Genomic DNA, 17500 nt, shown 5'->3' with positions numbered 1-17500 from the left:
TGTGGCGAATGCCAGGATGCGTATTGTTTTTTTTATGTTCCCTGCCCTCTAAGGCACCTGCTATTTGTAGATGCTAAACAAAGTAGGTAGGGGACAGTTGATAATCTTTTGGGCTGTGATGATCACCCTCTGCAGTCCTTTCTTGTCAGCATCTGTGCAGCTTGAATGCCACTCTGATACAGTGTATGTCAGCATGCTCTCAGTGGCACACCACCGAGAGTCACCGGAGAGTTGGTGTTCAGTTGCTCTTTCCTGAATACTCTCAGGAAATGTAGCCTCTGCAGCGCCTTCTTGACAAGTGCTGTGGAGTTTGCCGCCAAATTGAGATCAGTAAAGTCTCCACTCGCTCCACATGTTGGCCGTTGATCTAAAGGGAGGATGGAGCAGCCTTTTATCGTCCGCAAATTTCGCACGGTTGTTCCCAGGGTGCGTGGATCTGCAGTCGTGTGTACAACAAGTGGAGTAGTGGACTCATCACACAGCGTTGGGGCGAGCCGGTGCTTAGCGTTTGGGCAGATGAGAGGTGGCGCCTCAGCTTCATGTGCTTGGGTCGGTTGACCAGAAAGTCTTTAATCCAGGAGCAATTAAAAGGTGAGAGCCCCAGGTGTGGCAATTAGAGGATAAGAATGTTTATCCTCTCTTCATTGGAGGCGAATGCTTTTGCTGCTGCTCCCGATCGAATGACAAAGCTTTCAATCGAAAAACCTTGAGGGAACGGTCTCATGGTATTAAAGGCTGAGTCAATGAAGAGTATTCTGGCAGAGCTTCTTTTTTTTCTCAGGGTGGCTCAGTCAAGCCTGGAGGGCGCTTGTTAGTGCATCTTCGGTGTATCTATTCGGCTGATACGAAAACTGATGCGGGTCGTAGAGGAGAGGAACACAGGCTTTGGTGTGTTTCAGTACCAATTTTTCAAAGCACTTGGTGCTAGATGATCAGCAGAGGCCTAAGTACTGTCTAGTACAAATATGGGCAAATTATGGACCGCGAGCCACATACCTTCATGCCTTTTAATCCGGCCCGCCGACGTTGTCCAAATAATGTTATTTTTGTTTTCCCCCGAGATGGCACCGTCATGCGGAAGCCAGTGGCAGTAGTTCTGTTCACTCTCATTTGTTTTTTGTGTTTTACAGCCCCTCTTTTTTTAAATTACATTTTAATATTTCTTAATACATTTCTTTTTACTTTACTTTGGACTTTATACTTTTTACTTTAATGATGAGTATGGTAATACTTGAGTCCTTTTTTCTGTTTATGTTTCTTTCATATGTACTGTTAACGGATGCAGTTTTTATATGTATCTTGTGCAGACCCGGCCCATCTGTCAAATTTTTAAAGTGGATTTTGCATGTTTCATTCGTGGGTTTCCTCCAAGTACTCTGGTTTCCTTCATCATTCCAAAAACATGCATGGTAGGCTGATTGACCACTCTAAATTGCCCCTAGATATGGGTGTGAGTGTGCATGGCTGTCCGTGTCCTTGTGCCCTGCGATCGCCTGGCCACCAATACAGCTTCAATTGATGCCCCGCCTTTGGCCCTGAGTCAGCTGGGATAGCCTCCAGTACCCCCTACGACCCTAATGAGGATAAAGCGGTTCAGGAAATGAGATGATACATACTTTTTTCTTGAATTTCATTCATAGACATCAAAATTAAATTTATTTAGCGTTTTATCTTTTCTCTATTTTGAAATAAATGACCACCGAGTGTATTTGCTTGCGTCATGATATCATGACCTCATTGCATCATGGTGTCACAGCACCATTTTGTTGTGATGTCGCTGGGCCATGCTATGATTTTATGCGCATATGAGCTGTAGCCTCCATTCAGTCATCATTTTTTGTCCAACAAAAGTGGCTTATATGCGAGTAAATACGCTAAGTTAAAATGCCATGAAAACGTATTTGCCCCTTCCTTTTTGCCTTTGGTCCTCTGTGAAAAAGTAATCACCCCCCTTTTGTTGAATGGGAATGCTAAGTTAAATTTGACAGGCCACACCCACACTTGGTTAAATGAAGAAACCACTTAAATAGAATGTGTCAGACAAAGTAAAGTAGGCTACAAGATGAGAGCATCAATCCAAAGAAACTCAAAAAGAAATGTGAAAAGAAGTGATGGAAATCAATCTGGAAAAGATTTACAAAGCCATTTACAAAGCTTTGGGGTTCAAAGGACACTCGAAAGCGCTTACTGCGTGAGCGAGACTTCAAGTTGCCAGTGGCAGTGAATATTTGTCAGCTTGCTGAGCTGATTGAGAAATGCATAAAAACCATGGAGAGTCCGCAAGTACAAGTGGACAGTGTGTATGCAGCAGATAGACAGACTGGGAGATATATAATGCTGGACAAGAGGAGAGACCAGTTGCCTTGCAAATACAGTGGGACCTCGGTTATCGCGGTTAATGGGGACCGGGACCACCCGCGAGAACTAAAAATCCGCAAAGTAGGGGCACCCCTTCAAATATGCTTAATTCCCCCCCCCCCTGTATACAGTACACCATATAGAATACGGGGAGAGAGAGAGTGAAGTTCATGTTATGACAAAAAACCCTGTAAAATATGTTGTCTGTTTACAATAACAATTGGGGGTCTAGAACACTGTTCTACCGAACAATTTACTGTATTAAAATAGACCTCTATAAAACCTAAAACTGTATTAAAATAGACCTCCAGAAAACATCAAAGTGTATTAAAATAGACCTGCCGAAAATGTCAGTGTATTAAAATAGACCTCCAGAAAACATCAAAGTGTATTGAAATAGACCTCCATAAAAGATTAAAGTGGATTTCCTGGTTCTCATGAAAAATGTCGAAAAAATGGCGGTGTCTCAGAGAAATGTATCCGAAGATGCTGTTATGATCGCGCCGCGTAGTGCGATGCGATCGGGGGGGAAGTTGAACCCAGATGCAGAGTCGCCGAAGTAAATGGAAAAGGGAAGGCAGATCTGTTGCTCCTGTAGGTTGATTTAATAAATGTGGTAACATAACATAACAAACTTAGCTTGATCACTCATTACAAAGGAAAAGAACATGCAGCGTGGCGTGGCGTCAATGGGAACGGCAATGACTACGAGGAAAAACATGAAATGAACCAGACGATCCGACAGCGTCCACAGAAAACCATAATGCTTAAATACCAAAAATAATCTAATCACGTAATTAGCCACAGCTGATACTTATCGTGATGTCATGCCAGGAGAGGCAATCCAGCCACTCCTGACAGTACATCCCCTCAAAGGGACGGATTCTAGACGTCCCAAGGTCAATTACAACATGAGAAACGGGAACAAGCAAGGAGGGTGGGTGGGAGACCTATCATTGTCCGGTGGTCGTCCACACCAACCCAAGAACAGACGGAGAGGTCGCTCCGGCGGGCGTCCGCGCCAGCCTGAAACAAGACGAGGCAGTAGTCGGTTCGGCGTGCGTCCGTGCCGGCCAGAAACGAGACGAGTCAGTGGCAGGTCTGGTAGGCGTCCGTGCCGGTCAGAAACAAGACGGGGCAGTGGCAAGTCTGGCGGGCGTCCGTGTCGGCCAAGAACGTGACGAGGCAGTGGTCGATCCGGCGGGCGTCCGCGCCAGCCAGAAACAAGACGAGGCTGTGGTCGATCCGGCGGGCGTCCGCGCCGGCCAGAAATGAGACGAGGCAGTGGTCGTTCCGGCGGGCGTCCGCGCCGGCCAGAAACGAGACGAGGCTGAGGTCGATCCGGCGGGCGTCCGCACCGGCCAGAAACGAGACGACGGTGTGGTCGATCCGGCGGGTGTCCGCGCCGGCCAGAAACGAGACGAGGCAGTGGTCGGTCCGGCGGGCGTCCGCGCCGGCCAGAAACGAGACGAGGCTGTGGTTGACCCGGCGGGCGTCCGCGCCGGTCAAGAACGTGACGAGGCAGTGGTCGGTCCGGCGGGCATCCGCGCCGGCCGGATACGAGACGAGGCAAGGGCAGGTTTGGCGGGCATCCGTGCCAGCCAGAAACGAGACGAGGCAGTGGTCGGTCCGGCAGGCATCCCAGCTGGTCCTTTAAGTCTTGGCCAAACTGCCAGCCTTCAGGAGATATTAGAAGTTTAGTACGGTCGGGCACCTTACCCTGTTTGCTCGGGGGGTGGCCAACTCTCTCCTCCCGGGAAACCGGAGCATTGCTTCTCTGGACGTCGCCGGCCCCGTCCTCCAGGGGCACCGGCGAATTGCCACTCTCGACGTCGCCGGCTTCTTCATCCAGGGACTCCGGCGAATTACCACTCTTGACGTCGCCGGCCCTTTCCAGGGACTCCGGCGAATTACCACTCTTGACGTTGCCAGCCCCTTCTTCAAGGGACTCCGGCGAATTACCACTCTTGACGTCGCCAGCCCCTTCTTCCAGGGACTCCGGCGAATTACCACTCTTGACGTCGCCAGCCCCTTCTTCCAGAGACTCCGGCGCATTGCCACTCTCGACGTCACCGGCTTCCTCCTCCAGGGGCACCGGCGAATTACCACTCTTGACGTCACCTGCCCCATCCTCCAGGGACTCCGGCGAATTGCCACTCTCGATGTCACCAGTCCCTTCTTCCAGGGACTCCGGCGAATTACCACTCTCAACGTCGCCGGCCAGTCTTCCTCGAGCGCCGGAGCATCGTCGCCACTTCTGGGCGGGCAGGCGCTGGACGGGCAGGCGCTGGACAGAGCGGTGCTTGGGAGAGCGGTGCTTGGGAGAGCGGTGCTTGGGAGAGCGGTGCTTGGGAGAGCGGTGCTTGGGAGAGCGGTGCTTGGGAGAGCGGTGCTTGGGAGAGCGGTGCTTGGGAGAGCGGTGCTTGGGAGAGCGGTGCTTGGGAGAGCGGTTCCTGGCGAGAGCGGTGCTTGGGAGAGCGGTGCTTGGGAGAGCGGTGCTTGGAAGAGCGGTGCTTGGGAGAGCGGTGCTTGGGAGAGCGGTGCTTGGGAGAGCGGTGCTTGGGAGAGCGGTGCTTGGGAGAGCGGTGCTTGGGAGAGCGGTGCTTGGGAGAGCGGTGCTTGGGAGAGCGGTGCTTGGGAGAGCGGTGCTTGGGAGAGCGGTGCTTGGGAGAGCGGTGCTTGGGAGAGCGGTGCTTGGGAGAGCGGTTCCTGGCGAGAGCGGTGCTTGGGAGAGCGGTGCTTGGGAGAGCGGTGCTTGGAAGAGCGGTGCTTGGGAGAGCGGTGCTTGGGAGAGCGGTGCTTGGGAGAGCGGTGCTTGGGAGAGCGGTGCTTGGGAGAGCGGTGCTTGGGAGAGCGGTGCTTGGGAGAGTGGTGCTTGGGAGAGCGGTGCTTGAATGGCCGTCCGTCACCAGAAACCTGATCCGTGATTTCGGTACGGGTGCGACTGGCGACCCAAAAGGCAACGGGAGTACTTTGCGTGGCCTTGGCACAGGAGCTTGGGACACTTGAGACGGCGTGGTGGGCCGAGTAACTTCGGCCACTTGGACAGGCGTGGTCGGCCGAGTAACTTCGGCCACTTGGACAGGCGTGGTCGGCCGAGTAACTTCGGCCACTTGGACAGGCGTGGTCGGCCGAGTAACTTCGGCCACTTGGACAGGCGTGGTCGGCCGAGTAACTTCGGCCACTTGGACAGGCGTGGTCGGCCGAGTAACTTCGGCCACTTGGACAGGCGTGGTCGGCCGAGTAACTTCGGCCACTTGGACAGGCGTGGTCGGCCGAGTAACTTCGGCCACTTGGACAGGCATGGTCGGCCGAGTAACTTCGGCCACTTGGACAGGCGTGGTCGGCCGAGTAACTTCGGCCATTTGGACAGGCGTGGTCTGCCGAGTAACTTCGGGCACTTGGAAAGGCGTGGTCAGCCGAGTAACTTCGGGCACTTGGACAGGCGTGGTCGGCCGAGTAACTTCGGGCACTTGGAAAGGCGCGGTCGGCCGAGTAACTTCGGGCACTTGGAAAGGCGTTGTTGGCCGAGTAACTTCGGGCACTTGGAACGGGGAGGGCTGCATAGTCCTTAGGAGATGCTGGTACAGCGTGATCGGCCGAGTAACTTCGGGCACATGGAAAGGCGTGATCGGCCGAGTAACTTCAGGCACTTGGAAAGGCGTGATCGGCCGAGTAACTTCGGGCACTTGGAAAGGCGTGATCGGCCGAGTAACTTCGGGCACTTGGAAAGGCGTGGTCGTCCGAGTAACTTCGGGCACTTGGAAAGGCGTGGTCGGCCGAGTAACTTCGGGCACTTGGAAAGGCGTGGTCGGCCGAGTAACTCCGGGCACTTGGAAAGGCGTGGTCGGCCGAGTAACTCCGGGCACTTGGAAAGGCGTGGTCGGCCGAGTAACTCCGGGCACTTGGAAAGGCGTGGTCGGCCGAGTAACTTCGGGCACTTGGAACGGGGAGGTCTGCATAGTCCTTAGGAGATGTTGGTACAGCGTGATCGGCCGAGTAACTTCGGGCACTTGGAAAGGCGTGATCGGCCGAGTAACTTCGGGCTTTTGGAAAGGCGTGATCGGCCGAGTAACTTCGGGCACTTGGAAAGGCGTGATCGGCCGAGTAACTTCGGGCACTTGGAAAGGCGTGGTCGTCCGAGTAACTTCGGGCACTTGGAAAGGCGTGGTCGGCCGAGTAACTTCGGGCACTTGGAAAGGCGTGGTCGGCCGAGTAACTCCGGGCACTTGGAAAGGCGTGGTCGGCCGAGTAACTCCGGGCACTTGGAAAGGCGTGGTCGGCCGAGTAACTCCGGGCACTTGGAAAGGCGTGGTCGGCCGAGTAACTTCGGGCACTTGGAACGGGGAGGTCTGCATAGTCCTTAGGAGATGCTGGTACAGCGTGATCGGCCGAGTAACTTCGGGCACTTGGAAAGGCGTGATCGGCCGAGTAACTTCGGGCACTTGGAAAGGCGTGATCGGCCGAGTAACTTCGGGCACTTGGAAAGGCGTGATCGGCCGAGTAACTTCGGGCACTTGGAAAGGCGTGGTCGTCCGAGTAACTTCGGGCACTTGGAAAGGCGTGGTCGGCCGAGTAACTTCGGGCACTTGGAAAGGCGTGGTCGGCCGAGTAACTCCGGGCACTTGGAAAGGCGTGGTCGGCCGAGTAACTCCGGGCACTTGGAAAGGCGTGGTCGGCCGAGTAACTCCGGGCACTTGGAAAGGCGTGGTCGGCCGAGTAACTTCGGGCACTTGGAACGAGGAGGTCTGCATAGTCCTTAGGAGATGCTGGTACAGCGTGATCGGCCGAGTAACTTCGGGCACTTGGAAAGGCGTGATCGGCCGAGTAACTTCAGGCACTTGGAAAGGCGTGATCGGCCGAGTAACTTTCGGCACTTGGGAAGGCATGATCGGCCGAGTAACTTCGGGCACTTGGAAAGGCGTGATCGGCCGAGTAACTTCGGGCACTTGGAAAGGCGTGATCGGCCGAGTAACTTCGGGCACTTGGAAGGGCGTGATCGGCCGAGTAACTTCGGGCACTTGGAAGGGCGTGATCGGCCGAGTAACTTCGGGCACTAGGAAGGGCGTGGTCGGCCGAGTAACTTCGGGCACTTGGAAGGGCGTGGTCGGCCGAGTAACTTCGGGCACTTGGAAAGGCGTGGTGGTGGTCGGAAAAGGAGCTTGGACGGACGTGGTCGGGAGAGGAGCTTGGACGGACGTGGTCGGAAAAGGAGCTTGGACGGACGTGGTCGGAAAAGGAGCTTGGACGGACGTGGTCGGAAAAGGAGCTTGGACGGACGTGGTCGGAAAAGGAGCTTGGACGGACGTGGTCGGAAAAGGAGCTTGGACGGACGTGGTCGGGCTCGTAACATGGACAGTGGTTAGTGTGTCCAGGCATTGCTTTCGCTTCGCTCTACGGCGTGGCGCTCGGCGCCTCCTCTTGGAGGATTGCACAGCACCCCCGCCATCACGTCGTGCCCCATAATAGGTGGTCAGCCCACTCTGTAATTGCTGGTCGGGGTATTTGGAGTAGGAATTATCGGGGGAAAAATAGGGATAATCGTCCTCCAGTGGAAGGTCTCGGGGTCCGAATTGGTCGAAGAATTCATCATCGGATTCCGAAACACCAGCGAAAAAATCAATTTCCTCAACGATGTCCTCCTCACCAGAATCTTCAGGCTCCCTCCATGGTGAATCATTTCCGCTGGTCATAGGCATAAGATAACTTGGGCGGTCTCTGGTGGTTGTACGCACCTGGGCATCATGATTAAACGGTAAGGGCTTCCCAGGGCGACGTGCATAGCAGTGGTGGGGCGTAGGAGTACGCTGCGGATCTAACTCTCCTACCCTCTGAGAGTCATCTCCAGCAATGATGTGCCTGAGAGCCCCGCACCAGGGTGTGTTCATTACAAAACTCCTAAACGATTCTGAGGGGTTTCTTATACACTCCAAGCAGTCCGGTGTCTTCGAGGTGGATGGTCGCCGTCGCCGACTGCGTCGGCGCGAGCGTGGGTGGCGCTCCGCTGGGTCCATGATGGTCGGATCGTGCTGTTATGATCGCGCTGCGTAGTGCGACGCGATCGGGGGGGAAGTTGAACCCAGATGCAGAGTCGCCGAAGTAAATGGAAAAGGGAAGGCAGATCTGTTGCTCCTGTAGGTTGATTTAATAAACGTGGTAACATAACATAACAAACTTAGCTTGATCACTCATTACAAAGGAAAAGAACATGCAGCGTGGCGTGGCGTCAATGGGAACGGCAATGACTACGAGGAAAAACATGAAATGAACCAGACGATCCAACAGCGTCCACAGAAAACCATAATGCTTAAATACCAAAAATAATCTAATCACGTAATTAGCCACAGCTGATACTTATCGTGACGTCACGCCAGGAGAGGCAATCCAGCCACTCCTGACAGATGCACTATCCTCGGATAGGATTGGGCAAAAGTCCTGCTGAATTTCCTGGTTCTCAGAAAAAAAGGATAAAAAGAGACTATATGTCAAACGGCGGTGTCTCATAAAAATAAGTCTGACGTGGTGCACGGTCCGCAGATCGGCTTGGAGCGAAAGCCCCGGTGAATTTCAATGTATAATTCTTTTTTTCAAAAAAAAAAAAATGCGAAGCTCTGAAGCCGCAATGGTGGAACCGCGAAGTAGCGAGGTCCCACTGTACTGCGGAAACAGCCACAAGTGTGGCAAGGAACAATGCCCAGCCTATGGTTAGGCATGTCAGGCATGTGGCATTGCAAATCATTTTGCCAAGGTATGCCAGGGGGTTAACAGGACCAAGAAAGTAAATGTGCTGGAAGCTGTAGAGCAAGAGAGCAGAGATGAAGACGGAGATGAAGTCGGATATATGGATAGTACGTTTATGGACACAGAATGCATCAGCACAGTGAATTCAATAGGCAAGAAATGGTTTGTGCACCTGCGATTGAACAAGAAAAAGACAAGCATGCCAGCTAGACACCGGTGCCACTTGCCACGTCTTGAACAGTAGGACCAAAGATAAGTTGTTGCCGGGTACAGCCCAGGTCAACTAGGCTGAGACATTACCCAAGTGAAACTCTGGTATCACAAGAGAGATTCCACACAGAATGCGTCATTCAAGGAGAAAAGCGTGAGCTGGTCTTTGAGGTGGTGGAAACGCACTAAGAGCCCCTCCTCTCTCGGGCCACATGTGCGCGCCTGGGCCTACTGACATTCACAATACCCGAGGAGTTGAACAAAGTAGAGGGAGGAGAAGGCATGCCCCCCACAAAAGGGCAGCTGCTATACAAGTATGCTGACATCTTCAATGACCCTGTGGAGTCAGTCCCAGGTGAAATACACTTTGAGCACCATCCAAATGTATCCCCAGTACGATGCACACCTCGGAATGTTCCGGTAGCATTTAGGGAGAGGGTCAAGGACGAACTAGACAGACACATTAGCAGGCAATGTCACACCAGTGAGCGAACCTACAGCATGGATAAGTAATATGGTAACAGTTGCAAAACCGGAAAGGATAATACTGTGTATCGACCCTAAACCCTTAAACCGAACACTGCTGAGATCTCATTATCACATGCCAATGCTTGAAGATGTACGGTAATAGCTACCCAAGACTAAAATATTTAAATTGTCACATTACCCATGTCACATCGTCGGCCCGCCATCTGCAGTCAAACGGCGAAGCTGGGGCGACTGTAAAGATAGTCAAATTGCTCTCTAAGCGGGAGAATGCAGATGGGACAGACGGATGGATGGTCAGTAGCCCCGCCTAGCGACTAATGTCAAGGAGGCTCAAGTCCTCTCTACCAGTTGTAGACAGCCTACTGCAACCACATGTGTTGATCAGAGTGACTGACAAGTTGATGTGGAAACGGCGATTGGCAAAATTGACCTACGACAGATCCGCCAAAGACCTCCCAGAGCTAAATGTGGGAGTCTAGATCAGAATGAAGCTGCTTCCGGGTGACCGCATGGGGAGATGGCCATTGGGCCAATGCATTCAGAAAGTTGCTCCTCGCTATTCGTGGTGTATGTTCACGACACTCTCTACAGGCGTAACCGTATGGATCTACGAGTGGCAGAGCGCTCAGCGCAAATAAAGGGTCCGGAACGGCAAAGTCTGGAACAGGGACCGGTGACATCAGCCCGGGCAGAGACCGCCCATGGGTCAGGCCATGGGGAATCGCACCGTGCAGAAAGCCCAATGCCCCAAGCAGTCCGGCTCCTCGCAGCCTGTCTACAACCAGGACCAGGACGACACCGGAGAGACGCAACGACTCACCGGGCCAGGTAGTCTACACACGTTGTGGCCGCCTCTCACGGCCACCGTCTGAACTGAATTGGTGATCATTGAAGAGCATGAAAAACATGGGTCCGACTAGGGTGTACGCCGCACACTGCCCTTACTAAGCCCAGACACACGCATACATAGACAATGACAACACACCCAAAGAAATTGCACTCAAGACTTTGGTTTATTGTTGGATTACTGTGGTTTGGTTGTTCGATTGTTAAAAAAAAATGAAAAAAAGAGAAAAAAAAAGGTCACTTTGTTGCAAGAATAGTTTAACGTTACAGAACAGTAATCTAAAGAAAGGAAGATGTTACAGATTACAGTTTTGTATAGTGACATCTACTGGGCCATCACGGTAACATGCTCTCAGTTTGACCCGTAATGCTTTGCACTGTTGTTTGTATTCATTCGAATAAAGACACAATCCGAAACAACTATCACTTTGGTACACAAACCTTTAAGTTAATTTTTATAACAAATATTTCATAACAAGAGCAATATTTCAATACTGGCAGCCGCTCATACAATGCATCACAGACGTGGTACATGTTTTTTCCAAGAATAGTAATGTATTTAAATGTTTTTTTTAAACATTTTCTATCATTCTGGTGTTTTGAAGAAACGACATTGTTGTTTTGAATCATACTGTAAAATAAAATATTAATATTAGGTCCAAATATATAAATAGCTGTGAACAAAAATTCAACAAAGTAACATTTTGCTAATAGAAATGTTTTCAGACAAGTAAAAACGATGGCTCACTGGCTTCTTTCACATATATTTGTGTTACAATCTAAAAAAATGTCAAATTTACTGTAGATAATTTTCAGTAATCACTGGTATTTTTCCTTTGTTAGATTCAATCCCTTCACTTGGATAATTCATTTATATCTATCTTTAACCTATGTTTTATTTCAGAAATATGGACTTATTTTCAGGAAGTACTTTTGGAGAAATACTCCTCTGAAAGAAATGGTCTGAATGTTCTCACAGGACCGATATTTGATCATGACTTCGATGGTGTAAAGGATCCTACTGACAAGATTAAGGAGTAAGATTTGTACTTTTTTTTCCATTCACAATATTCTGTTGGAGTGGAAAAATCCACAACACGCTCTAGTTGCAGAAGGAAGCAAGACATACTTTATTGAAAAACTCAGTCTTTTAAAAATTGAGCATAGTACAGAGAAGGAGGACATCCGCCGTCCTTCCCAATCGCATCTGAGTCTAGCACAGTACAGTGAGAACGTGAAGGACATCTGCCCTCCTTCGTCATCGTTTTGGCAATGTCTGATATCTTTAAGGCCAGCCCGACACATACACATACACATACACATACACATACACATACACATACACATACACATACACACACACACACACACACATACACACACACACACACACACATACACACACACACACACATACACACACACACACATACACACACACACACACACATACACACACACACATACACACACATACATACACACATACATACATATCACTATGCATTAGTGCGTAAATTATCCTGCAGGTCTATTATTTTATGCATTATGCTGGCCAGCAAACCCATATTTGTTTATCTATAAAGTTAGGTATTCAACAATTGTAGCGCTTTATTTTCAACAAATTTCCAATCTCTAGATGGCAGACTTTGTTTCGGATCATCAACTCTAGCCGTCTTCTTATTTGAGGTTCACATTTTGAAGGGAGTTTGTGCACAATCAGCTAGCAACTTTTTTTCCGTATATTATCACTCCACACAAACAGACACAAGTATACTCCCTGGTACACTTCTCAGAGTTTAAGTACCTTTCCGGACAGTACAGGACACCGACACCCTTAGTTCTATAGACTACTCTTTTTCTTTACCTGGCAGAGACTAGTATCACGCAGAAATTATTGTCACATTTTCCCCCAAAATGGACCTTCACATGCAATGTCCCTTTGCGCATTTGGAAACCGTCAACAAATGCAAACATTCATGTGGCTTACCAGAGATGGCCTCAGATGTCTCCCCCAGCAGGAAGGTCGTCAACTGTTGTGAATCCAGGCGCTCCGCCGAGAATCCTGCCCGTAAAAGAGTTTTAAATGCCGTGGCCACGGTCTTCCCAGACGTCGACCAAGCGCCTGGAATACCTTTCGGTGTGTTCACCCCAGGCTTCGAAGGACCAAAATGATAGATTTACCAATTAGTATTTCCAAGTTCAACTTTCAATAATGGAGGCATCTGAGATCATATCCTTTTATTCTTGCAAGAAGAGAATCTATCCACACGCGCCTCAGGTCAGATGATTCTGAAGACCCCAGTGTCTCCTTTGCTAATATATTCATAAGATTTAAACAACATGCATAACAGAAGTCTAAACATTATTTAGAGTCTAAACTATTGTAGGTCTGTTGAATCTTCCAGAGAGAAAGTTGATGCGGACCACCTTGAGAAGCCACGCTTCGCAAAACAAATCCACAGTTCCCAAGGGCTTGTTGTTGAACCATAGTCTCGAGAAGTCCAGGTGTGAAGGAGAAGTGACCTCCAAAGGTGTTTTGGTTAACTCTGCAGCGAGCACTTCTTTTGCAAGAGATGTATTAAAATGCGTTCTTCATTGCAAGCACATATATATAATGAATATATTACAAGCAAATATATAATAATGATAAACCTAACAAATATAAATAAACTATAAAACACATCTTGAAGCAGTGCAACCAGGGCGAAGTATTGATGGACAAAATATAACGTAGGATTCAAATATTTCTTAGGCCAGCAGAGAAAGCCTCGAAGGCCCTGACGGCCCACCCCTGGATTAACCTAAAACTTCCTAATTAAGACTATATTTGTTTTTTTCCTTTCTGCAATTACATGAATTAACTAAACATACACCAAATCAAAACATTTTTTTACTGTAATAAATAGCCAAACTATATTTCTTAATATGATTGAACCACTAAAATTGAACCACCCCCCCGTTCGCCAGGTTTAATATTTTAATCTTGACTACTGTGCCCTTTACAGCAATTTAACCACAAAACTTATAAAATGCGTCCTAATCAAGAAGTCCCAATTTCTTCAATAATCTATAGCACGTTGCATATTTAAACCCAGTTGTTTGAAATTTTACAAAATACCCATATCTAGAAGGATATCGCGGATCCTGCGTGGCTTTGTAATTGGAATATAAGACCATGGAAGTAATCACAATTTATTTTTCCTTGAAAATTGGCATTCTGGGAATTCTCTCTGTCTCCAAAATAAATATATATAACAAAAGTAATGGTCTGGTGTTATGAATTGGAAAAAGAAAATTATTATTGCTCAATTTAAAGGTTAATGTACAGTGATAATATGAAAAATTGATGACTAAATGATTTAAGAGATGGATAATGATCTGGTGAGAAAAGTGTCACCAAAAATGTAGACATTATTGAAGCTTCTGTGACCAGTCCCTCTTTATTGACAAGAGAAAAGGTGATATTCTCATTCTGACTCGATTTCTTAAGGCCTTCTTTGCCTCAGGCCCAAGTTGGCGTTAATTTGAATACAATTGGTTGGGTTTCATTTACAAGGGAATATGGCTGGTTTGAAATAAAATACTATTGGGTCTTAACTCGGGCATTTGTTGAGGCACAGATTCTGAAGATATGACACTTCCCTTTGAACCATAAAAACAAGATATTTTAACAGGGACACAGATTTTTTTTATTTGGTCCTAAGGAAATTAGGGAGGCCATTTTACTAATTGGAGTAGGGGGTAATGGCCCTGATCAAGCCATTCCTCCTCCATCTATTAATATAGGAATGAATGTATTTTAGGTATCTGTGTTGGGAATGAGTTCTGTTGGCTATTTATTTAATTTTGGTGCTTAAATCCAGAGTCTGTCTTAAAATGTTGTGTTGATTATTTGATGTCTCTTTTGTGTTTCAATGGTGTTGTCGACTTGCTATATCTACCCCTTGGTTTTTTGAATGAAATAGTCTAATCTTGTTTTGTCTAAGTACAACAATGCAGACGTCTGATTATTTTGTAATGTTTTTTTTCCTCTTTCTCATTGGTTAGGGTTGGCTCTTTCATTTTATCCCTTCCTTTTTTAATTGAAACTAGTTTGTTAAGTGTTTTGTAAGTGGCTTCCAGACCTCTCTCTGTTTTTTGGCCACACCCACTATTTTTGGTGAAACTCGCTTGGGGTTCTGTCACACACAAGGTGACACTATGCCCGAGTAGAAAAAAATACAGACACATTAGTAGTATCAAAACAATTGATCATTGTCCCTGGGAGGTAATAATGATTAAGTGACTTTGGCACGTTCTTAAGGGTGACCCAGTGGAGCAAGTGGTTAGCGCCTCAGCCTCACAGCTCTGGTGCCCTGGGTTCAAATCCAAGTCATGTCCATCTATGTGGAGTTTGCTCGTTCTTCCGGGCCTGCGTGGGTTTCCTGCGGGTACTCCGGTTGCCTCCCACCTTCCAAAAACATGCATGGTCGGCTGATTGGACAATCTAAATTGCCCCTAGGTATGAGTGTGGGTGTGCATGGTTGTCCGTCTTCTTGTGCCCTGCGATCGGCTGGCAACCGATTCAGGATGCCCCCTGCCTCTAGCTCAGAGACAGCTGGGATTGGCTCCAGCACCTCCGGCAACCTTAATGAGGATAAAGCTGTTCAGAAAATGAGATGAGATTAGATGGCACTTTATCAAAACCACCTTCAACTTTGGCCCTCCTAAAGGTCGACCCTCGTTTGCATGGTACGTTGAGGCCTAGTGGACTATGTGCTGCACCTCTATTGTCAAGGTGGCAGATTGAAAGTGTGGGATGGTGTCAAGCTTAAGGAATCCTATTGGCCCACAGGGCAGGTACTGGCCAGCTAACTGGCACTTTTCTGGTGGTATCTGAAGCAAAAAAAACAGACGTGGGAAGAGCTCAGTGAGGGCATGGAGAACAATTCTGGGTGGCTTCAAGGAAATGTTGGTCCACAATGTGGCATTTCAGGTAGGAAACCAGCTCACCTTCAACAGACTGTATAGTGGGGATGGGGTGATGCTGACCTCGACTCCGGATGTTTTGGGTCGGTGCTCTGAATACTTTGAAGACCTCCTCAACTCGATTGACACACCTTCCATTGAGGAAAAAGAGCCTGGGGAATCTGAGATGGAATATCTGATTTCTGGGGTTGAAGTCACTGAAGTGGTTAAAATACTACTCGAGGGCAAGCGCCCGGTGTTATTAAAGGTGCTGGATGTTGTGGGGTTGTCTTGGTTGAGGCGTCTCTGCTACATCAGCTGGACATCGGGGACAGTGCCTTTGGATTGGCACAACAGGAGGGTGGTTCCCCTTTTTAAAAAGGGAGTTGCAGAGTTTTTTCCATTTATAGCGGAATCACACTCCTAAGCCTTCCTGGGAAATTCTATTTGAGGGTACTGGAGAGGGGTCCGAGAAGTCCTATCTTGGATTGTGGAGGAATGATGTGGTTTCGTCCTGGCCATGGAACAGTGGATCAACTCTATACCCTCAACTGGGTTCTCCCCACCGGTCTTTGCATACTTGGAGATGTTCAACTGTGTTCCCGGGGAGTCTGGTGGGGGGTACTCCATGAAGATGATTTACTGGATAAGTGAAGTCCGGTCCCTGTCCGGAGTCTTGTCTGCATGGCTGTCAGTAATCCATATCCATTTCCAGAAGTTGGACATTTCCCTCTTGCCTGCCCTCTGTCACCAAATCTTTTCATTACTTTAATTGATAAAATATCTCAATGTGATGTCGAAGGGGTACAGTTTAGTGGCCTCTATATTGCATCCCTGCTCTTTTTGTAGAATGTAGATAATATGATTATGTTGGCTTCATCATGATGTGATCTCCAAATCTCACTGGAACCGAGTATGAAGCGGTCAGGATTATAATCAGTACCTCCCTCACTGAGACTAGTAGTGGACAGTTAGGGCCTGCAAGACCTTTTCTGATGGCCTAAAAAATATATTACAGACTGTTAATAATATTTTGCCCATGAATACTTAATTAGATGATTCCAAAACGTCTATTAGCTTCCTTTCATTACTTTTACCGTGGTTGCGCTGCTTCCAGATGTTTGTCTTCATATTTAAGCATTTAACCAATCACATTTCAGCCAGGCTATCCCGGCGGATGAGTGGTTAGAGCAGGGGTAGGGAACCTATGGCTCAGAGGCCATATGTGGCACTTTTGGTGGGTTTATATGGCACTCCGTGAACCTGTGTGGTAAAATACTGGAACCACTGGTGAGAGACCTTAGTCACGTACGCACCAATTGGAGCGTCACACCGGTAATGTGGCACCGAAACTATCTCTAGCGCCTTTTTAAATCATAATTTTTCTTCATTAGACTCTTCTGCATGCATACTCTCATTGATACTCATTGATTAGCAACAGTGAAATAATGTTCTCAAAAGAATTCCGACTTTTTTTTACTTTCAAAGTGGTGAAATGAATAATAAATGCTCACATTTTCATGTATTTTTACTTTTAAATTCTGAGTATGGGTCTCAAGGAATAATGTTTGAAAATATGAATTGTTTTATGGTTCTCTTCATCAAAAAGGTTCCCGACCCCTGGGTTAGAGTGTCAACCTCACAGTCGGAGATCTGGGTTCAAATCCAAGTTTGTCTCTATGGAGTTTGCAGGTTCGCCCCAGGCATCTGTGGGTTTTCTCCGGTTACTCCGGTTTCCTCCCATACTCCAAAGACAAGCATGATAGACTGATCAATGGTTGTTTGTCTGGCCGGTGACCAATGCACGCAAAGTCAGCTGGGATAGGCTACAACACCCCCTGCGACCCTAGTGAGGATAAAGCAGTTCAGAAAATTAGATGAGATGAGAGATTATATTGACCCTAAT

At 48.3% G+C, this 17500-nt stretch overlaps 1 protein-coding gene across 8 annotated transcripts in view; it reads left to right on the top strand.

Moving 5' to 3' along the window:
• Positions 1-17500, top strand: part of LOC144193073 (autotaxin-like) — a 51389-nt gene that overhangs the window by 9848 nt on the left and 24041 nt on the right. For 4 of the 8 annotated variants that reach the window (XR_013325585.1, XM_077711910.1, XM_077711908.1 and 1 more), the window contains exons 3-4: positions 10390-10626; positions 11549-11681. Coding sequence is in view for 3 of the 8 variants with exons in the window: in XM_077711910.1 (XP_077568036.1) it covers positions 10500-10626; positions 11549-11681 (260 nt within the window). In the remaining 5 variants the exon portion in view is untranslated. The remainder of the gene's footprint in view (positions 1-10389; positions 10627-11548; positions 11682-17500) is intronic. The other 4 variants (XR_013325588.1, XR_013325589.1, XR_013325590.1 and 1 more) reach the window with 1 other exon arrangement.

The sequence above is a fragment of the Stigmatopora nigra genome, unplaced genomic scaffold (assembly GCF_051989575.1).
Source record: "Stigmatopora nigra isolate UIUO_SnigA unplaced genomic scaffold, RoL_Snig_1.1 HiC_scaffold_60, whole genome shotgun sequence".
NCBI lineage: Eukaryota > Metazoa > Chordata > Actinopteri > Syngnathiformes > Syngnathidae > Stigmatopora > Stigmatopora nigra.
This window is presented reverse-complemented; position numbering and strand designations above follow the sequence as displayed.